This window comes from Sapajus apella, unplaced genomic scaffold (assembly GCF_009761245.1).
Source record: "Sapajus apella isolate SASKATOON/1434 unplaced genomic scaffold, GSC_monkey_1.0 scaffold106, whole genome shotgun sequence".
NCBI lineage: Eukaryota > Metazoa > Chordata > Mammalia > Primates > Cebidae > Sapajus > Sapajus apella.
In genome coordinates, this window is record NW_022437046.1 from 980,479 (window position 1) to 993,553 (window position 13,075).

Below are 13,075 nucleotides of genomic sequence, written 5' to 3' on the forward strand. Positions count from 1 at the left end.
TCCTGACCTGGTGATACTGAGTGGGGTCCCCTCCTCACAGCTCAGATCCAGGCTGTCAATACTCAAGTCCAGCTGGGGCTTGGCCTGGGGTTCACGACTCTTTAAAGCATCAGTTGCCACCTGGAATTTGCCCAGGTCTCGAAGCTGCTGGTCTGCGTGGGCAACCTGAGAAGGATTGGGCCAGGGAGAGAGTGAAGAAAAGCCTAAGGCAGCAGTGGCCTAGGAGAAGAGGGCACAGAGGTCCAAGGGGACAGAGGTGAGGCGAGTGCCAGCGAGATTCTTACCTGTGCCTCCAGGCTGCGCACCTGGGCAGTAAGGTGGCGGCAGGTCTGTTCAGCCTCCTTGGTCTTCAGCCCAGCCTGCTGTAGCTCATGGCCCAGCCGTTCGGCTTCAGCTCGCAGCTCTTTGTTTTCCTTCTGCAGCTGCTCCAGGCTCCGCAGCTGCTCCTGCAGCTCTTGGTTCTGCTGCTTCTTGGCATCATAATGGGTCTTGGCTTTCTCCATCTGTGGGCAGATAGTGTGGGTGGGTGGGGCAGAGGCTGGAGGGCAGGAGGAAGGTGGCATGGGCCCAGGCTGGGCTCCTCACCTGCAGCTTATAGTGCTCAGCTGCCTGCTCCTTCTGGCTCAGCTGGGCTTGTAGTTCATTCAGCTGGGCCTGGAGGCGCTGGGCCTCCTGCTGGCTCTCGCCTCCCTGAGCCTGGGCAGCCTGAGAAGAAAGGCCACTCAGGAAAGCTGGTCTGGTCACCCAAGTCTACTCATCTGCACCAGCCGCTGGGCTCCACAGGTGCTTTAGACTTCTGCACTTTCTTAGGAAATGGACAAAACTACCCCACCCCAAATATACTCTGCCCAACTGTAGGCTACTGAACCTGAAGCCCACATGCCCTTCAATCCACATCCATGGCAGCCTTTCCCTGACCAGCTCCTGCCCTATCTTTGCCTTCTTTGAGACCAGACACAAAGTGTGTCATGCTCTTCGCATGCGCACACAGTCTCCCCTAGGACGACAAGAACTGATCCTTGGGGAACACCCATGTGCAGACCCTGGAGTGAGGCACTTGGCATGTGAGCTCTCTGAGGACAGGAACTTGTTTCTCCTCAAAGCCACTCTGAGAACTCACTTTATCCCCTTTTCAAAGGAGGAAACTGAGTTCAGAGATTGAAGCAAATTGACCAGAGTAAAAATGACCAACGGCAGAGTAAGTTTAAAAAAAAAAAGCCGTTGGAGGCTTATTTATGATTCCCACACTGCCTTCAGTCCAGACCATAACTCCTTAAGAGGAGGGCCTGATTCTCTGTCCATCTGCAAGGCAGGCAAGTGCTTTGCTGTCAATACTGTATAGAAGCATCCCACCTTTGCCTCTCACAGCACAGGACAGGCCCCACAAGGAGCAGAATAAACGTGTTTATCGCAGTCAGACGTGGTGTGGCACCATGGTATGGACGGTGAGCAGAAATTAACCTTTGAGCTCCCACCAACTCCTAGGACCCACCAGGGCTTTAGTGAGTCCCAATGCCACTGGTGCCCAGTTCCTTTGCCCCTGACTAAAGGCTGTGAAGCCTAGAACTGCAAAAAACAAGTATTAAACCAAAGAAGGTGACACAGTTGAAAGCATTAAGAATGTTATTAAACTGCATCGTAATATTCAACATTGGTGACTCTCGTTCCTTCAGCGCAGACTATCTACACTTACATTGTCCAACAGAACTTCATGCAGTAGTGGAATGTTCTGTATCTGCTGTCCAATGCAGCAGCCACTAACCACATGTAGCTACTAAGCAGCGGCAATGTAGCTAGTGTGTCTGAAGAACTGGATTTAATAAATTTAACCACACACGACTAGTAGCTGCTATAGTGGACAGGGACAGTCGAGAGATGGGAACCACCCTGGTTGTCTCTTGAGAGCTTCCAGAAGACACACACATGAGCTTCCGAGCCATAGGCCTCCTGGGAGGGCTGCCTGGAACGAAGGGTGCCCCTCCTCTGCCCCGACACCCACCACAGCCCAAGGGCTTAGAGAAGAGTTCCCTCCCCTGTCCAGAGGCCAGACCCATCCCCCAGCTGTCCCACCTTCAGCTTCTGCTGCTGCACCTTGCTGGCTTGGTCAGAGTCAGCCAGTTTCTTACTCAGTTCTTCCACCTGGGGAGGGAAGAGGAGGACAGTAGACTCAGGACTTCCCCTGGATATTCAGACACATCATGGGGTTTCCCAGACCAGGATCCCTAGTGTTCTAGAAGAAACTCAGGCCCTTTTTCTGGCCCCTATTAGGGAATAGCCTGCTGCCCAGGCTCATTGGCAGGACCTGAATGAGGCGACCTAACATAGATGTTGCCAGGGCCACCTGTCCATACTCGTCTCTACCCTTAGCCTGCAGAGACAGAAGCCTGCCAGACCTGTGTCACCCCCAGAATCAGGAGAATTGACTGGGAAGCTGACACCACCACCACCACCACCACCCTGCTGCTGCCACCACTCCACAGTGGCAACCTTCCCAGATCCTAGTCTGTAATTCTAGCAGACATAATCAATTCCCATACCTCCCTCCCAGAAACTGCCAAAGCCAAAGCCCACAGATGCTCAGACCTCTTTCCAATATCCACAGGCCGTTAGGGCTGGTGCTTAGCAGCGTGGCTGCTGTGGTTAGCATTGGGGGAACAGATTGCTGGAAGACAAGAGCAGGGGCAGCACACATACTCCAAAGCCCACTCCCACAGAGGAAGAGCACAGGGAGGTAGGGGAAGAGAACATAGCCCCACGCACCCCTGGCTGCTCTAAGCATTCTGGGAGTTCAAGCATGACTGGGCAGCACAGGGGAGAGGCAAGGGCTCCATTGCTAACTGTTTGCTGTTTACTTTGATTGTCCCCCATTATCTCAAGCTCCTTAGAGAAAGAGGAGGGCCCAATTTTTCAGCAGTCCTGGGATGGCTGGGTAGGAGAGTGATGGAGAAAGAGTGCTCTCACTAACACCAGCTCTATAGCCTCGATGTCTCAGGCAACACAAAGATGCCCATGAGAAAGAGAAAGCCAGACCATGTGACTCCCACTTCCCCACCCCCATCTGGTGTAGGCCCCTCCTGCTCCTTCACCCTCGGCCTTCCTGTTCCAGACATCTCTATGCTCGGGGTTAGAGCCCCAGAAAGTGATGGGCAAGTGTCCTGAGCCTATAATCCTCCCTAACGTGTCGGGGCTGCCTTGCTTATCACCTTCAAGGCTTCCATAAAGCCATATTCTGGGCAAAAGGGTACCATGTTAAACACGGCCCACAGGTAGTTCTGCTGTTCCTCTTAGTTGAGTATTCTTAACTGGTCACAGGACTTGGGAAGTTTTGGAATCCCAAGGATTATGTCCGTCATTGGTTCAGGTGTGGGAAGGATGAAGCCAGTGCCACCCCTTGTCCCTGATAGCCAGATGAGAGAAGGTGCAGAAGGGTGGAGAGGCCGACCTGGGACGGGTGGGATGAGGCCCGAGAGAGAACCCAGTACACCGCACTCCTGGGCAGCCTGGGCCTGGATTCCATGGCTTGACCCTGCCCCCTTCACAAACAGTTCACAGCAGGAGCTGGTGGAGGCAAGCTGCAGCCGGGCTCATGCACTGAGACTGGTCACCGTTTAAGCAGCCAGCATTTAGCGAGGACCCCAGGCATTACCTGCTTAGTTTGCTCTCTCTGAAATATCTCTAGCTGCTCCACCTGTACATGGGGGAGGAGCAACGGAGACAGAGTGAGATGGGGCCAAAGAGGCACCAGCCCTGCTGCCAGGCTGACCTCACTGAGGCCCTGATACTCTTCCCCCAAGGAGCTAGATTGACAGTATGTTTAAAAATGCCAGTTTGGCTTATTCTAGTCCCTGGCAGCTCCTGAGGCACCCAGTGCAAGTGTGCCTCCGGAACGGGCTGGTGGGCATCTCAACTTCACTCTCTAGTGACAGAGCCTTCGTGGAGGGGAGGCCACTAATGTTTTCTTTAGGATGACAGGGGCAACAGACCTGAACTCCACCAGCCACCTCTCCTTTTCTGCCACCCAGTGAATGAGGGAAAGCAAGACACTCCAGTGTAGGAGCCATAGGCCCTGGAACACAGAGGATGGATGTCCCCGCACTCTTAGCTCCTGATCTTTAGGGCTGTGGTTGGCCTGAGCACCTTACCTGGGCAGTGAGTTTCTGCCTCTCTTCCTGGAACCGCTGCCTCTCCTCCAGGACCTTGACCTTGGCACCCTCATACTTGGCAGTCATCACCTCCAGCTCCCGTGCAGTGCTCTGTGCTTCCCGCTGCACCTCAGCCAGACGAGTCTCAGCATCAGCACGCACGGCTGCCAACTCTTGGACATACTTCTCCCGGGCCTGGTCCAGCTCCACTTCCAAAAACTGCCGGCCAAGGTTGGCCCGCTCACCCAGCCCTCGGTTCTCCTCTGCCAGCAGGCCATGCGCTTTCTTCAGCATGCTCAGCTGCTCTGCATAGCTGGCCTTCTCTGCCCGCAGCTGCTGAGCTGTTCGCTCCTGCTCTGCCACCTTCTGTCGCAGAGGAATCAGCTCCCCAAGCTCCCGCTGGGCCCGCAGCAGTTCTGCCCGCAGCCCCCCAGCTGCCTGCTTGCTCTGCTCCAGCTCCTCGCGGTGGCGTTTCTCAGCAGCAGCCTGCTCGGCCTGGAGCTGCTGGCAGAGGTGCTTAGCGGGCAGCAGCTCACTCACCAGGGCCTGTGTGCTGGTGTGCTCAAGCTGCAGCGCGGAGAGGGCCTGTTCTTTCTGGAAGAACTTCTCCTGCCATGCCTTCAATTCTTGGCCCAGCTCCTCTGCACGCTCAGCCTGTGAGGTCAGCTCCTGCCGCAGGTTCTCTGAAGCCACCCGCTGTTTCTCGGCCTCCTCCCGGAGGCTCCGCACCTCCTCCCGCAGGGCAGAGCTGCGTTCTGCAGCTCTGGCACTGTTGCTAGCTGTCTCTGCCTGGAGCAGGCGCAGCCTCTCCTCCAGCTTCTGGCTCTTCTCTGACTCAGCCATTACCAGCCGCTTCAACTCCTTGCTCTCCCCTTCCTTCTCCAGGACCTGGCGATTCAGGATGGATACCTCCTCCTCCAAGCTGCTGATGAGGCTATTTTTCCTCTCAGCCTCCTGCCGGCCCCGGGCCACCTGGGCCTTCCACTCATCCTCAGCCTTGCTGTGGTCTTGTGCCTTGGTGCGGAGGGCAGACAATTCCCTTTGGGCCGAGGCTAAGGTGCTCTGACTGTGCCCCAGCTCCTTGGCCTTCTCCTCTAACTGGCCCTGCAGAGTCTCCAGAGCATTGTCGCGCTCAGCTCGGGAGGCCCGCTCAGCCTCGAGGCTGCATTCCAGGCTGTCGACCTGTTCCTGCTGCTGCTGGCACTGCTGCTCCAGCTTACTCACCTCTGCTCGCAGCGCCTCCAGCTTGGGTCCTGTTGGCTCTGTCCTGCCAGCAGCCTCAGATTGGACTCCTGAACCAGATGTGTGCTCCTTTTCTTTCTTAGCCAGCTGTTCCTTCAGTTCCTTCATGGTTTGTCGAAGCTCCTCCAGCTCTTTAATCTGGGCTGCCTCCAGGCCACGAAGCTTGGCCAACTCCTGGTCCTTGCCTTCCTTTTCCGTCAGGGCATGGGCCAGTGCCTCTTGCAGGGTAGCAAACTCCACACGCTGCTCATTGAGGGCGTTCTGCAGCCGCATCTCCAGCTCTGCCTTGGCCGCCTTCTCCAGGGCAAGATCAGCTTGGGCCCGGCCCCGCTCCTGGGTCAGCCGTGCCACCTCCCTCTCCTGCTGCCCACGCTCCTCCTGCTGCTGCCCCTGGCTCTCCATCAGTGCAGCCCGCAGCCGCTCCAGCTCATTGCCCATCTGCTCTGCCTCCCGCTCCATAGCCTGCAGTGCTGCCTGTGTGCTGCAGAACTGACGTCCCTGTTGCTCTTCTAGCCACTCGGGCTCTCTGTCTCCTGCCCTCACAGGCTCCTTGACTAACTCCTGGGAGGATGTTTCCTGCTGCTCACCTGCTTTGCGCACCAAGGCCTCCAAGCGGGCCACCTCTTTGCTGGTGGCAGCCATCTTTTCCTGCAGAGTGGAGAGGTCGTCTGCAAGCTTCTGGGCCCTGACTTCCTTCTCCTGGACCTGCTGGAGTGCTCTGGCCAGGTTGGCATGGAGCTCAGCTAGCTCATTCTGCTGCCGGCTTATCTGGAGCTCACTGTGGGATTCTATGCCTGCCACCTTCTCCTTTGCCTCCTGCAGCTCCTGGCGGGCCTTCTCACATTCCTCCTTCAAAGTCATCAGCTGTTCCTGGAACATGGCGCCATACTGTGCCTCCTCTTGCTGGCTATCCTCATACCGTTCACGCCAGGCAGCTACCTCTTTGACCAGCTGCTCACATTCACTCTCAGCCGTGCGCTGGGCAGCTATGGCCTCTGCCAGGTCCCCCCGCAGGGCTTCAGTCTCAGCCTGATGGGCCTCCCCAAGCTGCTGTAATCGAGCTTCCAGCCCCTTGCGCCTAGCCTTCTCTTCTTCCAGCTCTTTTTGTTCCTGCTGACGCTGCTCCACCAGGCTTCGGGTCTCTGCCTTCAGCTCAGCGATACAACGTTGCTGCTCTTCCAGGGCATCTGCAGCCCTGCGCTTCTCCTTTTCAAGGCTGCCCTTGGTGACCTTCAAGGACTCTTTGAGGGCCTGGAGCTGTTCCTGGAGCTGGTCTTTCTCCTGGGCCACCCTTTCTTTCTCATTTGCTTTTTGCTGCTCAGAGTGCAGCTGGACCTCTAGCTCTGCTATCTGGGCCTGGGCCTCATGCTGTTCCTGGCGGGCTGTCTCAACACGGGCCTGGAGTTCTTCCACCTTCTGGCTCAGCTCTGCCTTCTCCCTCTGGGCCTCTGTCACTGAGCTCTGGGCACTGTCTCGGGCTTCATTGGCAGCCTGAAGCTGCTGCTGCAGAATCTCTAGCTTGGTAGCCTTCTCCTTTTCCAGTGCCTCCAGCTGCTGTAGAGCTGCATCCCGCTCCCTTAAGGAGGCCTCTCGCTCCTCTGCAGCAGTGGCCAGTGTCTGGGCGTGGTCCCTCCTAGTTGCGTCCTGCTTCTCCTCTATCTCCTTCAACTGCTGCTCCTTCTGCTTCAGGCTGCTGCTCAGCTGCTCCACCTGGTGGCGGAGGCTCTGGGAGGCCTGTTCTTGCTGTTGGAGGGTCTGTGCTAGCTGGGCCTGCTCCTCTTTGGCCTGCTGTTTCAGGCTGGCCAGTTCTCGATCCTGTTGCTGGATGGTGGCATTGAGTGTGGTGAGCTCAGAGGTCAGAGAGGCCACCTGGCCAGTCAGTTGGGCCTCACGAGCCTGGGAGGCCTGTTCCAGCTCTTCCTTGGCCTGGCTGAGGCTGGAGATAGAGTTCTGCAGGTCGGCGATCAGGCTAGCCAGCTGCTGCTTTTCTTCTTCAAAGTGGTCCCGCTCAGCAAGCAGCTTGGCTTCCCGCTGGCCCCGCTCAGTCTCCAGCGTCTCCACCCTAGCCTGGAGCTGTGTGTTGTTTGCAGCAAGAGTGGCTGCCTCTTGCTTCAAGGTTTCCAACTGGTGGTATAAAGAGACAAATTGGGATCAGCAAGACTCCTCAGTCACCAAGCCCCTCTGGGAATGGAGGAACACCAGGAACCCAAATGTACCAAATGTGAGTCCATACCAACCCCCCAGCACACAGGTCTTCCTGTGCATTCCTACCTGCAAGACATCACCCAGCACCTCACCCTTCTCCTGGGGTGGGTTCTCCCGCAGCTGGGCCAAGTGTTCTTCCAGCTGTGAAAGTTTTCCCTGAAGGATTTCATTCTTCTCTTCAAGGCATTTCTGGGAGTAAATGAGACCCATGTGAACAGAGAGGTAGAACAAGCACCAGATTACCACACCAGCCCTCATGACCATTAACAAACATGGGGCCCATCATCTTGTTACCAACATCTCCTTTTCCCCTGGCCTAGAAAAAAGCAGAAACCATGGAACTGGGACCGTGAGGGACCTGACTCTCTAGACTTAGTTCTAAGGCAGAATCAAGTCATAATGTGATCTACTTACTATTTCCCCAAGGCTGCTGAGTTTACTTCAAATTTCCTTACTGTCTACCCTTCCTCAGATAAGTCTTCAGTCCTGGATGATCCAAACCACCGCCAGCTGCCCACCATCCTCTGGGCAGCAATACCACCAGAAGCAGCAATGCAGCACCCCCCAGTCCCAAACCCACTTCCTCACCACTGTTCAGTAAGCACCTACAATAGGCTGTACTGGGTGCATCCCTGAATTCTTTTTAAGACAGTCTCACTCTGTCGCCCAGGCTGGAGTGCAATGGTGAGATCTCAGCTTACTACAACCTCCGCCTCCCAGGTTCAAGCGATTCTTTTGCCTCAGCCTCCTGAGTAGCTGGGACTATAGGCGTGCACCACCACACCCAGCTTTTTTTTTTCTTTGTATTTTTAGTAGAGATGGGGTTTCACCACGTTGGCCAGGCTGGTCTTGAATTCCTGACCTCAGGTGATTCACCCACCTTGGCCTCCCAAAGTGCTGGGATTACAGGTGTGAGCCACTGTGCCCGGCCTGGGTGTATCCCTGAATTTCTAATTCACCTACAAATGTGGGAGGCAGGTATTACTATGTCCCTTACAGAGCAAGAACCTGAAGCCCAGATGCTAAGTGCCTTGATTGAGGGCTACACAGTTATTAGTAAGTGACCAAGTTGAGTTCTTACCAGTAGCAACAATAATAATAGCAACTGCTTCACTGAGAGCTTACTTGACACTACACGATGTGTGAAGTGCTTTACATACATTATCTCGTAATAGGTGATGAGGCAGCTACTCGTTATTACTCCCATTTTAGGGAAAGGATGCTTAGAGAAACAGATTGATTAATTTGTCCAAGATCCACATCTTGTAAACAGCAGAGATAGGACTGAAAGGTGTACTGTAAAGTGGGGGCACTGAGTGGGGAAAAAAAATTAAAAAAAAAAAAAAAGTCTAGTGTGTACTAGACTTAAGCTCACACAACAGCACACTGTTGAACCCTGAAGAGAAAGCAGCTTAATACCCAAAGGCCCAGAAGAGCAGAGTGGCAAACTGGACTCAACTTTGCACGTGTGCTCAAGACTGGTTGTGACCCCAGCAGAGGGTTACCTTGTCCTGCAGGGCTACGCCGAGCTCCTTCTCCAGCTGGGCCTGCTTCTCCGGCCACTCATGAGTGGCCTTGCTGTGCTCCTCTGTTAGCTTGCTGAAGGCATCCTGTAGCTGCTGCAGGTGACTGGCAAACTCTCGCAGCTGAGAAGGGCAAGTGGGAATCCCAGGGTCAACACTGACCCCACCACTGCTGTCTGCTCCCTGAACCTCAGGGGCAGAATGCCTCCAATTATCCTGCCAGCCTTCTAGAAACCAATCACAGCCATCACACTTCTAATTCAGGACTACAAATCAAAATTGAGGGTCACAACCCAGCACCCTGGAAGTAGCCAATTATGGGACAAGGAAAGGGGCAAAATATGCAGGTCTCTGGAGAGACTGAAGCATAAGACAGGTGGGACATTCTTCTCAACCCTCCCTTGGGGAGCCTTCCAAACCACCTTAGCCCTGAGAGGCCTCCATGCACAGACCACTGTAACACCCACCTTAAAGGAAAGGTCTCCATTCTCCTCCAAAAGCTGGTTGATCTTGCGATCCATCTGGCTCTTCTCTGTTTTCAGGTCCTGGCACTGCTTCAGGGTTTCATGCAGCCGCATGGTAAGGCTGTGAAGGAGGGAGGCAGTGAGAACAGCGTATGGGCCCCAGGCTGGGTGCAGGGAGGGGCTGGGGCCTGGGAAGGAATGCAGGGACGGCTGTACCTCTCGTTCTTGTCACGCAGCTCCTCAAGCTCCCTGGGCTCTGGTGGGCTGGCCGCCTGCTTCTCATTCAGCAGGGCCAGGCGGTCAATGCGCTGCTGCATCATGGCTATCTGTGCATCTGCCCAAAGTGGAGGAAGGAAGAAAAGAGAATCAGCACAGAACTATGTGAAGGAGGGAAAAGGAGGAGGCAACATAGGGAGGAGGAGGAATATGGTATCCAATCTAAGGGAAAGAGAAGATGGGGACAAAGACAGAACACAACTTTCAGGAGGTCAGCCTGACCACAGGCCCAGGGCTGAGCTCTAAGGTCCAGAGTCAGCAGAGGGGACAACACAGGAGGTCAAGGGGACATCCCTCTGGTAAGTCCATTCACACACATCTGCCAGCGTGCCAGGCACCTACCCTTTTCAGTGAGGCACTTGCGGTTCTCGGCCAGCTCCAGCTCCAGCTCATCCCTATTATTTCTCTCATCGGCAAGCTGCTTCTTCAGCCGTCTCATCTGGAACTGTGGGGTCTGCAGGATATCGCCCATGGGAGATGCTGGGGAACCTGAGAGGAAGCTGAGGGGGGAGAAGGCCCAGGTGCATTGGTAAGAGCCTAAGATCTGAAGCAAAGAGCAACAGGCAGCCAGGGGAAAGCTGGGTGTGGACGTGCACACTAGCAGCTGGGAGGCCTGTGCACCTTGGTTCTGTTTGCAGTGCTACCTCAAGTCTCATGACATAATCTTGAGAAAACTTTTCTTCTCACTGACTTAATTTGCTTGTCAGGAAAAAAAAAAAGGTGATATATTCTCCTTACCTCTGCAGAGATATGCTAAGAGGAGGGACTTCATTGTAGTATCCGAGGAAGAAGGATATTCCATAAATAGGGATCAGCTTTTGAGGAAGGCCTCCTGCCCATGACAAATCCCAACCAATTTCCCCAATTAGTACTGGGTGAGGTGGGGAAATCACAAATCTAAAGGATACTCCAAGCACTCCCAGAGGCTGCTCAATAGCTTAACTCTAGAAGGTAGGGATGTGAGGAATGGATGGAGGCTGAGGCCCTATCCCAGGAGGAGAGGCCCAGAACATACTTGTTCCCACTGGAAGAGGAGGCAACCTTTTGTAGCTCTAGGAAGCGAATCTCCCTCTTGGTCTGGTGGCTAGGTGGGGAGGGCTCTTCAGGGAATGTGCTAGAACATGTAGAAGGGACAGGAGCTGGGGGTAAGAAACAGACAAATCAACAAAGGTTAGTAAGGTGAAAAGATTTGACCTTTATGCAATTTGAGAACTCGCCTTAGTGGGAGTGAATCCGTGGACACTTATATGTAAAACTACCAAGGAAGCCACTGGGCAGAACCTGAAACCTGGTGTCTGGGTTATCCAGAGTTCCGTGTCTCTAACCAAAATCAAGTGCAGGGCTTCCATTTCTACAGAGCATCACGACTCACAGTACAGTGGAGTGAGTGTATCCTCTGGCTCAGAAACTGGACCAAGTGCTCAAGCTTTTTCCTCAAGTCAGCACTGCAGAGACAGCTTGGGGAACCCTGAGCAGGATCTTTTCACAGCCCTCAACAACCTTTCCTATCAGAGCCACTGGTCGCCATTTGGAATTCTTCTACCCTCAAGTATTGTACCTCCAAAATGCCCTCCTTCTCAAAACTCTTCTCTTTCCTAGGTTCCCACAGAAGTAACCACGTCTGTAGGACTCTCCTACGTCTCATCACCTGTTCTTAGTCTCTTCATCTGCTCCTCCCTCCTCTGCCCACCCTGTAAGCTCCCAGAGGTCTGATGGGGCCTCCTGGCTTTGCACACAGTGCCTATGGCTTCAGTGGCCATCCACCTGCTGACTTGCAAACCTATCTTCTAGTCCAGGGTCCGCTCCTGAATTCTGGACTCACATCTCCAACATCTCTACTTGAAGGTCTCATGAGGAGCTTGAACACAAGGAACATCAAACTCAATGGCTAGAACTTATCTAGACCTCCTTCTTACATTCCTATCATCACCAGCTGACCTCTTCATCAGAAGACTGGCAGAATGATCACTCTACTGTAGCACCAGCTGAGACAGTTAATATATTCTGTACTTAGATTCCTTATCATATTTACTGGTGTATGTATCTGCCTTTCCACCTAGAACATGCACTATATGACAGGAAAAACATTTTTTAAAAAGTCTGTGAGCCAGGCGGGGTGGCTCATGCCTGTAATCCCAACACTTTGGGAGGCCAAGGCGGGCGGATCACCTGAGGTCAGGACTTTGAGACCAGCCTGACCAACAAGGTCAAACCCCATCTCTACTAAAAATATAAAATTAGCCGGGTGTGGTGGCATGCGCCTGTAATCCAGCTAACTCGGGAGGCAGGAGAATCACTTAAACCCAGGCGGCGGAGGTTGCAGTGAGCCAAGACTGTGCCACTGCACTCCAGCCTGGGTGACAGAGTGAAACTCTGTCCGAAAAAAAAAAAAAAAAAAAAGACTGCGTATTCTCAGCTTCTAAGCCTAGAGTAATAATTGTTTAAAAAATAAAAACAAGGCTGGGCACAAGGTCTCACGCCTGTAATCCCAGCACTGTGGGAGGCCGAGGCAGGTGGATCACAAGGTCAGGAGATAGAGACCATCCTGACCAACATGGTGAAACCCCGCCTCTACCAAAATACAAAAAATCAGCCAGGCATGGTGATGCATGCCTGTAGTCCCAGCTACTCAGGAGGCTGAGGCAGAGGAATCACTTGAACCCGGGAGGCAGAGATTGCAGTGAGCCGAGATCGTGCCACTGCACTCCAGCCCGGTGACAGAGCAAGATACCATCTCAAAAAAATAAAAAACAAAAGTAGATATGATCACCTGTAAATATCTCACTTGGCTGCTGCCACACAGCAAGGAGCTCCGTAGGAACTGAGATGATACAACATGGCCCAGAAATCGACCTACTTCACTACACAATTTTCCTGAGCACCAACTCTGCCTTGTGCTGGGGACAGAAACAAATCCCCACTGCACTTCTTGACAACTCAGGATCCTAGTAGTCCCCAGTTCAGAGATGAGGGGATCCTCAGGAATGTGTACCTACTCACCTTTCTGTAAGAAGTTCTCTAGGTCCTCATTAAGGTTTAGCCCATCCTCATGGTCCAACACAAATTTAAGAATGACAGCCAACTCAGCCTGGGCCACAGAGAGAAAAAGAGCATCACTTAGGTGTCAGGCCCCCAAAGGGATGGCTGCCAGGAGCTCTACCCTGGCAGTGCCAGTCCCTAGCTCCCACGCGCCCTAGGAGCCTGCTGGATCCCACTCTCCCTC

General features: G+C 53.9%; 1 protein-coding gene and 1 long non-coding RNA gene across 10 annotated transcripts in view; one reads left to right on the forward strand and one right to left on the reverse strand.

Annotated features, from left to right (window-relative positions):
- Positions 1-13,075, reverse strand: part of NUMA1 (nuclear mitotic apparatus protein 1) — a 77,005-nt gene that overhangs the window by 5,694 nt on the left and 58,236 nt on the right. For 8 of the 9 annotated variants that reach the window (XM_032258924.1, XM_032258928.1, XM_032258922.1 and 5 more), the window contains 13 exons: positions 12,853-12,940; positions 10,868-10,991; positions 10,195-10,352; positions 9,793-9,910; positions 9,580-9,697; positions 9,095-9,235; positions 7,656-7,778; positions 4,143-7,508; positions 3,647-3,688; positions 2,071-2,139; positions 586-705; positions 285-503; positions 8-165 (listed from right to left, as the gene is read on the reverse strand). In XM_032258924.1, the coding sequence (XP_032114815.1) occupies positions 8-165; positions 285-503; positions 586-705; positions 2,071-2,139; positions 3,647-3,688; positions 4,143-7,508; positions 7,656-7,778; positions 9,095-9,235; positions 9,580-9,697; positions 9,793-9,910; positions 10,195-10,352; positions 10,868-10,991; positions 12,853-12,940 (4,844 nt within the window). The remainder of the gene's footprint in view (positions 1-7; positions 166-284; positions 504-585; positions 706-2,070; positions 2,140-3,646; positions 3,689-4,142; positions 7,509-7,655; positions 7,779-9,094; positions 9,236-9,579; positions 9,698-9,792; positions 9,911-10,194; positions 10,353-10,867; positions 10,992-12,852; positions 12,941-13,075) is intronic. The other variant, XM_032258930.1, reaches the window with a different exon arrangement.
- LOC116537020 lies at positions 10,293-11,951 on the forward strand. The gene is made up of 2 exons (XR_004262919.1): positions 10,293-10,381; positions 11,649-11,951. It is a non-coding gene; the product is annotated as an uncharacterized LOC116537020 (long non-coding RNA).